At 44.5% G+C, this 16,118-nt stretch overlaps 1 protein-coding gene across 1 annotated transcript in view; it reads right to left on the bottom strand.

The window, feature by feature from the left end:
- The window catches only part of KCNN1 (potassium calcium-activated channel subfamily N member 1), a 391,559-nt gene that overhangs the window by 173,351 nt on the left and 202,090 nt on the right, over positions 1-16,118 (bottom strand). Inside the window, exon 4 of the mRNA XM_078669137.1 lies at positions 13,318-13,736. Coding sequence (XP_078525263.1) covers positions 13,318-13,736 — 419 coding nt within the window. The remainder of the gene's footprint in view (positions 1-13,317; positions 13,737-16,118) is intronic.

Below are 16,118 nucleotides of genomic sequence, written 5' to 3'. Positions count from 1 at the left end.
ATCAGAAAGACTTCCTGGAAATAGTGGAAGAAGGAGGATTGGTGGCTAACCAGAGTATTAGTGGGGCTGCTGATGCGGCGGATCTGTCAGCTCATGGTTATGCACATGGTGTTTGTGCTAGACGTGCGGCTTGGCTTCGCCTTACGGGGCTAAAGCCAGAGGTTCAGAGGAAAATGGTAAATTTACCTTTCAATGGTTCGACTCACGCTGACGACGAAATGTCTAAAATGAAAGTGGAGTTGGACACTCTGAAGGCCGTCGGTCTTGAAAAGAAAAAAGAATTTAGACGTCGGGGTAATTTTCGTCCCTTTGACAAAAGATCTTTTCAGCAGAGGGGCCAACAGACGAATTGGCCTCGCAAAATCAAGGCCAGAATCAACAGAGGTCGCAATTCCAACAGTGACGACCTGGACGAGGCAGAGGCAATGGAAACAGGCAGCAAGCATCTGCTACCAAGCAGCCTCAAAAACAATGAACGGATGCTTCCTCCACAACCGTGTGCCACTCCGGTTGGAGGAAGTATTGTGTGGTATCTGGACGAGTGGAAGCACATCACAACGGACAGATGGGTGCTGAGTATCATTCAGAGCGGGTACCTTTTGAGATTCAAGAAGCCACCTCCTGTCATACGTCCTCTAAAGATGGTTCAGTGGAATATAAAGCGCTTGCAACAGGAAGCGAACGTCCTTCTGAAGAAGAACGCCATAGAACCAGTACCATCTCAACAGAGATGTCAAGGCCTGTACTCTCGATTTTTTCTCGTGAAGAAAAAAGGTCCAGCTACGGAGTTCAGACCCATTCTGGATTTGAGACGATTGAACAAATTCATTCGGAAGGAGAGATTTCGAATGCTGGCTCTTCATCAGATCTTCCCTCAATTACACCAAGGGGATTGGATGTGCTCCATCGATCTGAAAGATGCTTACTTTCATATTCCGGTATCCAGAAAACATCGCAAGTTCCTCAGGTTCCAAGTAGGGGTTCATCATTACCAGTACTCAGTACTCCCTTTTGGCCTGAGATCAGCTCCCAGAACATTTTCAAAATGTATGGCGGTAGTTGCGGCTTGTCTTCGAAAGAGACGGATTTTCATATATCCGTACTTAGACGACTGGCTTCTGAAGAGTTCATCCCCATCGCTACTAGAAGAGCATCTATCGATATGCCTCCAACTCTTGTGCAAGTTGGGTCTGCAGGTCAACTACAAGAAGTCCATAATGAATCCCACCCAGAAGATCCACTACCTGGGTGCACGACTGGACACAGAAAAAGAAAACGTGTGTCCTTAGGAGGAGAGATGGTCATCTATCAAGGCGAAGTGCGTGCTTCTCCTCCAGTATGCACGTCCGACAGTTCGGCAAGTATCCTCTCTCCTGGGGTCCATCGCATTGTGCATATTCATCGTGCCAAACGCACGTTTGCAGATGCGTCCTCTGCAGCAGTGTCTGGAAGATCAATGGAAATAGAGGACGGGATGCTGGGAGGATCGAATTCATCTCCATCAGTCGGCAAGAGATTCCATTCGGTGGTGGATGAAGAAGGCACACTTGATGAAGGGAGTTCCTCTTCATCAGGACCCACCAACGCAGACTCCAATCACAGATGCCTCTCTCCAAGGTTGGGGGGCACATATGGGCCCTCTGCAGGTACAAGGGCTATGGTCAGACTTCGAGAAAGGATATCACATCAATCTACTCGAACTCAGAGCGGTCCATCTTGCTCTCAAGTCCCTAGCTCCATCTCTACAGACTCGGTCCCTCCTGGTGCAAACAGACAATACAACTACCATGTATTACTTAAACAAGCAGGGGGGTACCAGATCCAGGACTCTGTCCATAGAAGCCCAGACCATCTGGCATTGGTTACTTGCACGAGACCTGTCCATAACAGCAGTTCACCTACCAGGGAGTCTCAACTCACAGGCGGACGGCCTCAGCAGAGACTTCGTCGAAGCGCACGACTGGGTTCTCAACGAAGAGGTCGCGCACAGCATTTTCCAGGCTTGGGGAACACCAGACATCGATCTGTTCGCAGACGCGGCAAACACAAAATGCCCGTCTTCGCGTCCAGGTTCTCCCAGAAAGGGTCTCAAGGGAATGCCCTTTTGATAGACTGGTGTCAAAATTTGCTGTACGCCTTTCCACCGACACCGTTGATACCAGCAGTGATCAACCGGATGTACAAGACCAACTCCAGAATGATACTGATTTGCCCGGAGTGGCCACGCCAGTGGTGGTTCCCAGATCTCCTCCAGTTGTCAATCAGGCCACACAGGAGATTGCCTTGTCGCCCGGATCTTCTGTCCAAGCAGGAGGGGCGAGTGTTTCACCCCAGTCTGCCCTCCCTGCGCTTGGCAGCATGGCTCCTGAAGTCATCCAGTACGGGCATTTACAGCTGAATCAGGAGTGTATGAACATTCTTAAGGAGGCAAAGCGGCCTTCTACAAGACAATCCTACGGATTTAAGTGGAAACGCTTTTATCTTTGGTGTCAGAGTAAAGGTCTTGACCCTATTCATGGTCAAGAACAGGTGATCTTGCCTTATCTTCTTTACCTTGCTGAGTCTGGTTTGCAGTTTAGTTAGGTCCATCTTGCTGCAATAACTGCTTATAGAAAATCGCCAACACAGATATCGTTTTTTCGGATGCCTGTGGTGAAGGATTTTCTAGAGGGGTTAAGGAAGGTGTTTCCTCCAATCAGGTCTCCTTCTCCACCTTGGGAGCTTAATATGGTGTTGACTAAGTTGATGGGTCCACCATTTGAGCCCATACATAAAGCGTCTTTGCAACACTTATCTTGGAAAGTAGCATTCCTGGTGGCCATCACTTCTGCTCGTAGAGTGAGCGAAATTCAGGCTCTGTGTTGCAAGGAACCGTACACAGTTTTTCATGGAAACAGAGTGGTGCTCAGGACTCATCCTGCTTTTCTGCCTAAGGTGGTGTCGTATTTTCATATTAACCAATCTATAACATTGCCAACTTTCTTTCCAAACCCTTCGAGTCCGGCTGAGCGGACTTTGCATTCATTAGATCTAAAGAGGGTTTTGAAATTTTACTTAGATAAAACAAAGTCGTTGAGGCACACGGACCGTTTGTTTGTGAACTATGGTCCTACGAATACTGGTTTGGCAGCATCCAAGAGATCCATTTCTAGATGGATAGTGTCATGTATCTTACTGGCTTATCAGCTAGCCCACAAGTCTTTATCAGGTAGACCTAGGGCTCATTCTACGAGAGGTAAAGCTGCTACCACAGCTCTCCTTAGGAATGTGGCTATGTCAGAGATATGTAAAGCAGCTACTTGGCGTTCAGTGCATACGTTTACACGCCATTACTGCTTGGATTCTGATGCGCAGACTGATGCACAAGTGGGACAAGCATCACTCAAAAATTTGTTTGCTGTTTCTAGTTAAACACTGTATTTTTAAAAGTGCAGCTATGCATTTATCTGTTCGCCCGCTTGTAGTGGGTATGAGCTTGCTACTGTATTCAGTGCTTATGACTATTAATGAGTATCCCCTGGAAGAGAAGGATTAGTTACTTACCTGTAATCCTAGTTCTCTTCCAGGGGTATACTGATTAAAGTCATAAGCACCCTCCCGCCTCCCCGGGCGAGCAGTAGCATTGAGGTTTTTTTCAATATGTATTATGAAGTTTTTAAGTGCAGATTCCTGCTAAAAGTTTACTGTACCGTACAAAAGAACTGACCTAACTGTCACCTGTGGTGCATGATGGGAACAGAGTTCTCCTAGAGGCCTTAAAGGCAAAGTGTGCAGATTCTCTGGGGCCTTAAAGGCAGGGTGCCAGTCTGATTTTCTGTACACAGACAATGTTTCATATGCAGCCTTTTAGGCTAATAACTGTTTACAACAGGTTCTTTGATGAAAATAAAAGTTTTTCATGGTTATGAAATGCATTTTGGGCTCATGCCTGTTTATTGCATTTATATACAGCATATTTTCATGCTTCAGAACTTATGTAATGTTGGCTTTATTAGCCTATGTATATATGTTAGGCTGCATATTATGGTTATTATACATGTATATGTGTATAATTAGTTTAGTACTATGTACTTTTTGATATATTTACACATATATATGTATATTGTTATGTGTTCCGGGTTCCCGCTCATGGGCGGAGATAAATCAGTGCTTATGACTTTAATGAGTATACCCCTGGAAGAGAACTAGGATTACAGGTAAGTAACTAATCCTTCTAATACTATTACTCCTATTGCTGCTACTACTGCTCCTAGTACTGCTACTACTACTACTGATACCGCTACTACTCCTATTGCTGCTACTACTGCTGCTGCTCCTAGTACTGCTACTTCTACTACTGATACTGATACTACTCCTATTGCTGCTACTACTGCTCCTAGTACTGCTAATACCACTACTGATACCGCTACTACTCCTATTGCTGCTACTACTGCTGCTGCTCCTAGTATTGAAACTACTACCACTGCTACTGCTTTTACCACTACTTCTAGTGCTACCTGCACATCTACTCGTAATACTGCTTCTCATACTAAAGCTGCTTTTACTACTGCTATTAATAATGATAACCCCACATACACAATAACAGCACAAGCAATCGGAATATAAACGTGTTGTTCTTGCACACAATATTAGTTGTATTAACAAGATTCTTTTAGTAACTAAAATTGTTATCTTCATAATATTTATAGGCAATTATACTACCTCTAATGATTAAATTGATGGCATTTTTATCATTATTTTACAAATTTGCATAATAATAGAAATGGGAATACACTCACTATATCATCGATAGTATTGTCATGAATACAGAAATTATCATCAATTGTGTGATTATTATTTTTATGACATCATCACCAACACTGTCGTTATTATTATATTTAAAATACTACTAGCACTGTTACTACTAATACTTCTACTAATAAAAGCAACAATAGCACTTATATTTCTGTTATCATTTTTACAATGCCGATGTTCATTTTAATATTAAAACTAGTAATGCTTTCCTAAACAAAATGAATGACATTATTTTGTTGTTGCTTTTATAATCATTATTATAACTATTGTTAATATTATTATGTTATTATTGTTGTTGTTATTATCATTACTACTTTTATTATTATTTATTTATTTATTATTAATGATACCACTAGTACCACTCATGTTTCGATGTAGCCCTGACTCCTACATATGCTCTGTCTTCCCACTCCCCGTCTCGATGACGCGCTCGACCGCGCTCCTTTACTCGCGTACGGAGCTACAACCCAGTGCAGAGTGACCACAAGCACGCTCCTTGCTGGCATGGAGGTAGCCATCAAGTGCAAGTGCCCTCGAGGTGGATTCCTGCTTACAAATCCCACTTCCGTGCTTTATTGATTATGCATCGATAATACTGTGAATCTCGAACCAATCAATGGCGGCAGTCGTAGCGCCCCATCCAGTCCTTTGTTCACAAGAGCGACGCGTGGGCGGTCTGAACCTCCCACCTAAGTCAGATGACGTGATCTTGAATCCTTACCAAGGATTCTACTCCACTCTTATGTTGGGCTTTACTAAGTCACCCACAGATGTACTTTCCGATCAAGGCCACAATTAGAGCGACACCTGACGTCCCATGGACTTAGAATAACCTTAAGGAGATGTGTTAGAATGTTTATATTAGAAAAGAGCATTTTGTTTGAAACATTGCATGTTTTTTAGACTTGTGGAACAGAAGCGTTGCTAATAATTCATCCATCGCTGGGTGACTTGTGCTATTTAGGTCGGTTTATTATGGGTCCCCCCTATCACTGGCTGTCCCTGGCGTCTTGCACGAGTGAAAGATTCAAGCGCATATCTGTTGTGAAATTACTGAAATGTGCATAACACGAACCGCCTCAATAAGACCCTAATTTTAAATCCCTAACACCTAGATTCATCAAAGTCCCGTTTTGCGATGTCTGTAATAGCGATTCATAAGGAATCGCTATTACAGACTCGCAAAATGGGAATCATGTACAAATCGCAATTTATTTTGCGAATCCTACAGCTTCCTTATTTGCGATTAACAAATTGCTAATCGCAAATAAGGAATGACTCCCCATTCATTCCTATGGGCCCAAAGGCCCATAGGAATGAATGGGGAGTTATTCCTTATTTGCGATTAGCAATTTGCTAATCGCAAATAAGGATACGATTTCAAGGGTGCCAGGGGCATCCAAAGGACACCCTGTGGCACCCCTGAAATGTAAATTTAGCCTGATGTTGCGCACACACATGTCCAAAGGACATGTGTGTGTGTGTAACATACCACTTAGAAAAATGCACTAAAGTGCATTTTTCGCTATTTACCACGAAGTCAGACTTCGCGGTAAATAGCGGCCAGAAATAGCGAATTTGCTAATAAAAAATGGTTAATGAATTGCATTTAAGGAATCTCAAATAGAGATTCCTTAAATGCAATTCCTTGCAAATATGCGATTTCGCTATTAGCGATTTTTTCACTTGGGATGATGAATCCCAAATGCAAAAATTGCGCTCGCAGAATCTGGCCCTTTGCGAGCCCATTTTCCAATGATGAATCTAGCTGTAAGTCTCTTGGGGAAACATTTTTCACAACTGGAACACTCTTGATTTTGAAATCCCTCGGATCCTTAACTATTCTAAAATTCCTTTGATTCTACGAAAACGTTTTGATCCCTTGTAACAAAGACCCTGTCTTGCGCAATTCCTCCGATAACACTCAGATTCTTAAATCTCGCTTTCTTTTTGAAAAGTTATGGCCCATACAACACCCTGTATTCTGTAGCCTCTTTTGATGTTGAAAGTATTGGTTCTGAAATTCACCAGACCCTGTCAACACCTTTAATTCCCCTATAGGGAATGCTCAAGTCTGAAATCTATCATAGAATTCTGAAGGCACTTCTCAAATCTCTGGCACCTCTCAAGGGCTTAATTAGCCATTAAGAGACTCATACAAACGCGACACACTGAGGATTTACCGTAAACATCTTCTCAGAAGTGATGCACTCTTCTAAGGAGGGGGGTTTGCTTCTGAAAAACATCCCTTAAGATACAACGTGCATTGCCTGAAATACTTGGGTCTTCCGCACTCATTTGTCTGGAAATAATACCTGTTGTCTTGCCTAAAAGATTGGTAATATCCCTTAAGACAATGTATTGTTTAATCCAAGAAAGTATTCAAAGGAGCAGAGAGCAGCTGAATTCAATATATCCTGAAGGGTTTAGTGTTTTCTATGAGACTAAAAGTGCTCTAGGACAACCTGGACACCTATTTAACCTGATCACGTGTCTGCATGATACATAAAGCATTATCCGCATGTGGGTGACTATTTCCAATTCGTACACGCTCCATAGTACTTTAACTCTCGCAGTGGCCTGCATTAGTAAGTAACGGTCAATGACGCTTTTACAATGCATTATTGGTAGGTTTCTTGGATATATTATTTAGTCAAATTTATATTCACTTAATCAATAACCCATGGTAATAATGAAATCTGTTAAAACTGAGGCCCTTGGAGACTGTGTAAGAAATAAGAAACAGCTACTTGGAGGACTAAACCAAGCTAGGTGCTTTGCAGGGGAGCTAAAGCCAGTTATGGAAACACTGCACCATGGTCCAATTCGTTTTGTGTTAGGGGGAGGGGGGTGTTACTCTCTCCCCCAGCTAATAAACAGGAGACCCTTGAAAAACACAGAGGTTCCATTGCACACTTGTCAGCAGTGCCCATTACTACAAGGTTCACGCAGGCACCCCCCTCGCCCACTGCCAACCCCTGGAGGCAGCTAATCTTAAATTCTCAGCAGGCACAAGCCTCAGCCCAGAGGAGGCAGCTAGCGTGCAGCAAGGAGGAGGCAGTTCTTGGAACCGGCGGCACTCACAGGTACTCCCTGGGAGCAGCAGGGCAGTCAGAGAAGGGAAAACAAGAGCAGGTTAATGAGCACACAGAGGCGAAGGCAGCATTGGCACAAGGCGCGCAGGCGAGCATGGAGGAGGGTGGAGGCTGGCTCTCTTGCAATCTGGGCCTAGGTCGGTGTAACAAATTGAAGTCTTTAAGTCTAGTATATGAAACAGATTAGGTTTATTGAAGATAAGATTCAGGTCATGTAGAAAAATAGAATAAAGTAGATCCAATAATAGAAACCCCACCAGGAGCAGATGGACTCCAGCTCAGCCTCAGATGTAACTGTCCCTGCTTTCAAGCATACACAATTGGAACACTAAGTGACATCATAGATGCCTACTGAGCAAGTAATGACAAACACTAAAGAAGGACAGAGAAGAAATGAAAGCAGGATGCAACAGTCGGCCATCTTGGTGAGCTGCACCCTGCTGAGCTCCAGAGGTGGGCAGCTTAGCTGTGTTGTGTGATGACCCGGAAATGGCTTTGAGAATATGGGGGCACATGGTGGAGGAAGGATGCTGGCTCTCTTGCCATCTGGGCCTAGGTCGGCCATCTTGGGTGAACTGCACTCTGCTGAGCTCCAGAGGTGGGCAGCTTAGATGTGTTGTGTGATGACCCGGAAGTGGTCTTGGGGGGGTGGGGGAGTAATGGAGGCCAACATGAAGAGAGTGGCGGTCGGTGCAGGGGGCGTTCCTGTACACTGTGAAGGTAAACAGCGTTTACAACGCAACTTTTACCACGCACTACCTTTACCACGCAACTTTTACAATGCAAATCGTTACAACAACTTGCGCTGGGGGGCGCTCTAGGATAGGTAATAGTTTAATTTACTATCCAAAACCTTCCCTACTATCCACGGGGACTGGAGTTGGAATAGTAAATTAAACTATTCACTATCCAGCGCCCCCCAACGCAAGTCGTTGTAACGACTTGCGTTGTAAAAGTTGCGTGGTAAAGGCATGCGTTGTAAAAGTATGCGTGGTAACGACATGCATCCCACTATGGAAGCTCAGAAGCTGTGATGTCATTGGGAAGGGGCTTCAGCTGGGTATGAAATTACAGGAGAAATGTCACGGGGTGATGAAGAGGATGGCTCTGAAAAGATTGATGGGGGATCAGAGGGACGAGAAACAGCACCACAGTACAGACATACTGAAGGGGAGCCCACTAACCGCACCCACAGTCCACCAGCCTAGGATGCTTATCTACAGAAGGTGAACAAGGAAGGACAGCTGTATCCCCCCTGGAGCTTTGAGGACCAGGGTTACATACCGAGGCTCTGCACTGGTCATTGGCAACCAAATGTGAAGAGAAGCTTGGATTTCATGAATATTCATCCCCACACCTCTGCCAATGGCATTAGATGGGTTTAAGGCTCAACAAAAGTAAGCAATTGCCCATGTCTCCACCTTCCAAGGGCCCCGCTGGGAAAGTGAACCTTCTCTCCTGCTCATTTCTGTATGTTTGCATCATAAAATGTAGTTTATAATTCAATCTCTGTGACACCCTTCTATTTCTCATATGCGAGGAACTGTTTTTATCTAAAATAAACATTTTTAATGGATGTTGAAGGAAACAAACACAGCATTTCTGTGCAAAATGTTTGTAATAAACTCTCAAACATCACTAACATTAAAAAATATTAAAGGGAAACAGTCTGTTTAAGAATTATTTAAGGGCATGATGGCAAGACTCTGCAGAACAGAGCAGGCTCTATCGGGGGGCCTGCTGAAAGGCCAGAGCCCACATTGCCTATGCCTTAAAACGGCTCTCTGATGGCAGCTGACTTCCAGTAGGCATCTTTGGCGGAGGTAGAGTGGACTTACCCATGTATCTTACATGCCCACTAGGGCCCCTAGGCTGCTCTGCTGCCCTGGACCGCCTCAGAAGCTGCCAGGCTGGGTGGATAGGCAACAGGGGTGTAGGTTTGTGTCAGGCCCCGTCTGAAGCACCCATGGCTCTGCGTGTGACACGGGACACCTTTGTACACACATTTCAAGCTGGTCCAGGGTAAACAAAGCTCTGATGCTGCTTCTGAACCCCCAAACCTTCAAAACACATGTACCATGGAGGCTATCCACAGGCTATGGGGCCTCAAGTGTGAGCTGGCCTCCAGCCAGAGACTGCCCCATACAAAAGAGCCACCCCACCCGAGTGAAAACAACTATAAAGGCATTAAAACGGCACATTATGCACCATGCTCGTGTTACGTCAGTTAGGTGATTCTGGTGGATGTATGACGTTACAACGCATACTTTTACAACGCCTACCTTTACAATGCATTTTTTACAACGCAACATCCATTACAATGCATTCCATTACAACGCATGCATTTACAATGAATATTTGAAAACTACCTTTACAACGCATTCCATTACTTCGCATACTACCTTTACAACGCATACCATTACAACGCATAACATTACATTGCTTGTAAGGTAAGTATTGGATAGTGTAGGGGTAAAAATTACTATTCTAACTCCAGGGGGTGCAACAGTAGGGTAAGTGTTGGATAGTGTAGGTGTAAAAATTACTATTCTAACTCCAGGAGGTGCAACAGTAGGGTAAGTGTTGGATAGTGTAGGGGTAAAAATTACTATTCTAACTCCAGGGGGTGCAACAGTAGGGTAAGTGTTGGATAGTGTAGGGGTAAAAATTACTATTCTAACTCCAGGATGTGCAACAGTAGGGTAAGTGTTGGATAGTGTAGGGGTAAAAATTACTATTCTAACTCCAGGGGGTGCAACAGTAGGGTAAGTGTTGGATAGTGTAGGGGTACTATGTGTTGTAATGCTATGCGTTGTAATGGTATGCGTTGTAATGACCTGCGTTGTAGTGGTGTGCGTTGTAGTGTCATGCGTTGTAATGGTTGCGTTGTAAATGCATGCGTTGTAATGGATGTTGCGTTGTAAAAGTTTCGTTGTAATGGTAGTGAGTTGTAAAAGTTGCGTTGTAAAGGTTGTTTCCCCATTCTGGTGTACCACATGGATCCAAAGTTAGATCGAAGGGCCTCCCTGACTCCAGGGCGTATGCCCGCTCCTCATCAAATGGGGTGGTTGAAGAGCGAGGGGAGTCCTATGATGAAGCATGACACCTGGTGGTGTGTGAGGACACCCCTTCACATGTTTGTGCATGTGCAATACTAGGCTGACGCAACATGAGCATGGTGCACAAAGTGATGACTGAATATCTTTATAGTGTTTGTCACTCGGGTGGCTCTTTTGAAACCCCAAACCAGTGAGATGCTGCTATGCCTGCATAGTAACATTGCGACCAGAGGTACATTTGCTCCCACAGACCTCCATCTAATAAACCAGGAGGGGCGGGGCATTGAAGGTCAAATACAACACAATATTGTTTTTTATAAATATGAAATGCTGGGATCCCTCATTCTATAGGTCCAAGGCCTCCCGTTCAAATCCTTTTCCCCTCGATTTTTCAGAGCTGCACAGGTCGTCCTACACACGCTGAGCTATTCTGGGAGGAAATCACCGGGAAGCCATCCATTGTGTATCAGGGCTCACAGGAGTTAATACCACTTCATCCACTGCTCTATGTGTTATCTTGGGAAGAGACTTTAGTTTTGTGTGTCTCTACAGCTGCCCCCGCTGGAAGTGATAAAAAAACAGGATATCTGAATAGAGGAGGTGATAAGTTAAAAGGGGTGATATGAAAAAAGGATGCGTTGTATGTGTCTTGTTGGCTGCCCCCAGGCTCCTAAGCCAAGCTCTCTTTACAAACACTCACCCAGAGCTACCCAAGAGTGAGAGTGGAGTGGGTGTCTGCACACGACAATATGCATCTGTGAGCTGCCTGCCTGCAGGGGTTGCCTCCTCCCCTCATTGGCAGAGTAAATGCATCTGGGTCTGCCGTCCCCACTGCTCTACCTGTGTGTGCACTGTCGCCCTGTTGGGGGCGCTGCACAGCACACGAGGCCAACACTGCAGATAAACACCAACGCTCAAAGCGGGGAGCCAAGATGGATGCAAACTGTTACCCACTGTAAATGTACAGAACATTGACCAGTTTTATGAAAAGAAAAATGATAATATTCCACCCCCTGCAGTTTTCCAAAGTGTTGTTTGGGAGTTATTGTTTGAATGATTCAAAATAAGAGACACCCTGTTGCTTTAAAACTATGTGGTGGGTAATTTGGGGATAACATGAGCAGAGATCTTTTAAAAGACTCTAAAACGTTATAAGAAAAACGGACTAATTATTTCAGAACTGAACAGAACTCCTTAACAATATTATAGAATTCTAAAAAAAAAAAAAGGGCCAGAATATTTTGGAAGTGCAGAGAACTCTGAAAAAGGTGTGCAGAATTATTTTGGAAATGCATACATATATGCTTAAAAAGCAAACAAGACTCTGTAAAATGTGCATCATTCTTTAAAATTGCATACAGCTCTTTCTTTTTTATGAATGCCAAATATGTGAAATATATACTGAAAGTGTCAAGGCATTTTTTGCTCACTGCATATGAAACACTTTACAGGAGTGTGTAAATATATTTAAAAAGGAGCACACTTTTCTTGCAATCCTTTTGGACCAGAGTCATTAGAACGCGTATACTAACCATTTTAAACAATGTGTTGTTTTTTTTCTAAAGCTAAAGAGGCTATTGTTTTTGGAATTGATTATCTGGCGGACATCTTGCCCATCAGTGAACCTTAGACATCGTTTGAGGATCAATTCTGCTTGCCCAACCGCGCCATGATGACCCTTGTAAAAAACAACCCATCTGTGAATTTCCTAGTGGGGGAGGGGGGGGGGGTCTGTGTGTGCAAATTCCAATTTCTCTTTGGATATCTATATTCTGAAATGGTGTACTTTTAATCTTGTGAAAGTTCAGGTTTTTGGTTTGGAGGCAAGGTCTGCACAGGGTGGAGTTGTGGGTGTTGGGTAGCTTCTTTCTGTCTAGAAAGGTCATGCCCAAAGAGATCATACTCCAGAGCCCATACTTGGGTGCTGCTGAGAAACCATGGAGAGATCAGAGCCAGTTTCCATTGCCCAAATCCAACATGAAGCGCCCTCCCAAATTCTGAGCCTTGAGATGCCACTGTGCGGGGAACAACCTTTACAACGAAGGTTTTACAACGCGGTACTATTACCACGCAACTTTTACAACGCAAGTCGTTACAACGACTTGCGCTGGGGGGCGCTCCAGGATAGTAAATAGTTTAATTTACTATCCAACTCCTTCCCTACTATCCACGGGGACTGGAGTTAGAATAGTAAATTAAAATATTTACTATCCGGCGCCCCCCAACGCAAGTCGTTGTAACGACTTGCGTTGTTGTAAAAGTTGCGTAGTAACGGCACGCGTTGTAAAAGTACGCGTTGTAACGTCGTACATCCCACTGCGCACATGGAGCATGCATTTGGTTGGCGGGACAAGCTCATGCGCACCTACCTCTCACACACCCGCACCGTCCAGGCCGCGATGATCCAGGAAGAGATGCTGAAGACCAGCAGCACGGTGCCGGGGCAGATGGTCATGAGGGTCTTCATGACGAAGCGGGTGTTGAAGTTGATCTTGTTGAGCGCCCCAATACTCCGCGAAGAGGCGTCCGTGAAGAGCTTACTGTGCAGGAGCATCACGCGGCCAATGAGGTAGAGCCGCAGGAACATGGGGATGGACAGGATGATGTCCACATCAGCGTCCGCCACCGAGGTGGTGTAGGTGAAGGCTAGCCGCGCCGTCCACGTGAACAGATACTGCCCGGGGATGGGGTGGATGGCGCAAACGATCAACTCCAAGCCGATGAAGAAGATCCGCTCGTAGGTCATGGCTATTCTCCAGTCATCGGCGCCATTGTCCACCATGAACAACTGCAGCAGGAAAGCCATGGGTGTGGGATAGAGGGAGGGAGGGAGAGAGAGAGAGAGAAACAGAGAGAGAGAGAAACAGAGAGAGAGAGAGAGAGAGAGAGAGAGAGAGAGAGAGAAACAGAGAGAGAGAGAGAGAGAAACAGAGAGAGAGAGAGAGAGAAACAGAGAGAGAGAGAAAAAGAGGGAGGAGAAAGAGAGAGAGAGAGAGAAACAGAGAGAGAGAGAGAGAGAAACAGAGAGAGAGAGAGAAAGAGAGAGAGAGAGAGAAACAGAGAGAGAGAGAGAAACAGAGAGAGAGAGAGAGAGAGAGAGAAACAGAGAGAGAGAGAGAGAGAAACAGAGAGAGAGAGAAAAAGAGGGAGGAGAAAGAGAGAGAGAGAGAGAGAGAGAAACAGAGAGAGAGAGAGAAACAGAGAGAAAGAGAGAGAGAGAGAGAGAGAGAAACAGAGAGAGAGAGAGAGACAGAGATAGAGAGAAACAGAGAGAGAGAGAGAGAGAGACAGAGATAGAGAGAAAGAGGGAGGTGAAAGAGAGAGAGAGATAAGGGAGATAGGGAGACAAGAGAGAAATGAATAGAGGGAGAAAGAGTGGAATAAAGGGTGGAGTGACAGAAGGGAGAGATCGAGGATTGAAGAGAGAAAAGAGAGGAGGAGAGAGAAATCAGGGCAGCGAAACAGAGGGACCGAAAGAGAAGAGAGAAAGGGTGAGAGAGAAATTGGAAGAAACAAGAGAGTGAGAATTGAGGAGATAGAAAGAGAATAGATAGAGTGAGAGAGAGAGGGGGGAGGTGAGGGAGAGGAGAAATCAGAGAAAGATAGACCAGAGAGAGAAAGAAAGTGGAGAATGTGGAAAGAAAGAGGAGCAAGGGAGAGATGAGAGAGAGGGGAGAGAAAGAGTGACGGAAATTGACAGAAAGTAGGAGAGATATAGAGTGATAGACAAAAGAGGGGGGAAAGGAATTGTGAGAGGAGAGATCGAGAGTGAGGCAGGAGTCAGCAAAGGAAGGGCGGAAGAGGCGAGGGCAGGAAAGCGAGGAGAGAAGGACCAAAAATACATCAGCGTCAGAAAAAATGTGCGAATAAGTGTACAATAATTATCCACCCGTTTTCTGTAATCCTGCAGCCATCATTTACCCCTCTATGTCACCCACGAGGCATCCTGGTATCTGTCCTTCAGCCACCCATGAATCCACCCAACTTCTCCACACAAATAACAAATGTTTGTGTAAAGCACACATTCATCTTTTTGGGTGTTCTTAGCACTGTATAACAGACATGTGTTGTTACCCATTCGATTGTACTCCTTTTAGGGTTGCATCTGTTTTTATGTATCCATTAATAACAAGGTAAACAGGTTGCAATGGCCAGATGCACTTTGAACATCGCATTAAAATGGTTCGAGGGGTGGAAAGGGAGGAGGGGGAGGGAGACGAAGGTGGAGGGAAAACTGGGGAAGGGGAGAAGGGAAACAATTACATTTCAACAATTTGCACATATAAATCTAATCATTTCTCCATGTTTTTTTTTTCAAGGCACAAGGGTTGAGGCAAAAGACAGCACCTGCTTCCACCTGTGGCTCAAAGGTTATAGTGATGGTGCTCAAGATACCAAGGAACACAACCCTGTCTGTCCCTTCATGGGCAGAGCCCAAAATAAGCAATAGGAAATATGGAATCCGCACCCATCAAAAAAATATTTTTTTAGACAGTCTCTGATAACTTCAATGTCCATGAGAAGCAAAGTCTTGAAAGAAATAGGTCCGGACTGATGCAAAGTTTCTTATTCAAATCTTTATTGTGGTAATCCAAGACAGGAAAAAATCCAAGAACACGTGGATTTCCCTTCTTAGCCGACGCGTTTCGTCTCTAAATTGAGACTTCTCCAGGGCTCAAAGATGTGTATTTATCAAAATCAGTGCAGCAAAGTAAGGTTCCTTGAGAGTAGCAGGTTAATATGAGTTCTCTTGATCTGGAGGGAATGCACTAAATAGTCTTTAGATGATAATAAGTGTCTGTCTATAACGAGCTTTGTCTTGTTATGCTGCCTATATCGTACTTTATCTTGTTAATACAAAAAGAGGCATGGTAGCCAGAAGAGAATCACGCATCACCGGTCGAACAGCATCTCCACTATATCCTGTACTCCTTCCTTTAGGCCTTTACGTCTGAGTCGGGTGTTATGGTAGCTGTGAGCCACAGTAGCTGCAAGTATATCGGCGAACGAGTTCCTTAAAAGGATCTGACAACAATTTCAAACAGGGTCCCCACTTTTTCTTACATTTTTGCAATGTGTGCTCCATTACCGCTGTCAATGTCTCCATAGCTAGCAAGCCCCATAGCTTATGTACCTAGTCTGTATGTGTGGGTATGGAATCAGGGCCCAG

Source organism: Lissotriton helveticus, chromosome 12 (assembly GCF_964261635.1).
Source record: "Lissotriton helveticus chromosome 12, aLisHel1.1, whole genome shotgun sequence".
Taxonomy (NCBI): domain Eukaryota; kingdom Metazoa; phylum Chordata; class Amphibia; order Caudata; family Salamandridae; genus Lissotriton; species Lissotriton helveticus.
Note: the sequence above shows the minus strand (reverse complement) of the source record. Positions and strands in the feature narration are given on the sequence as shown.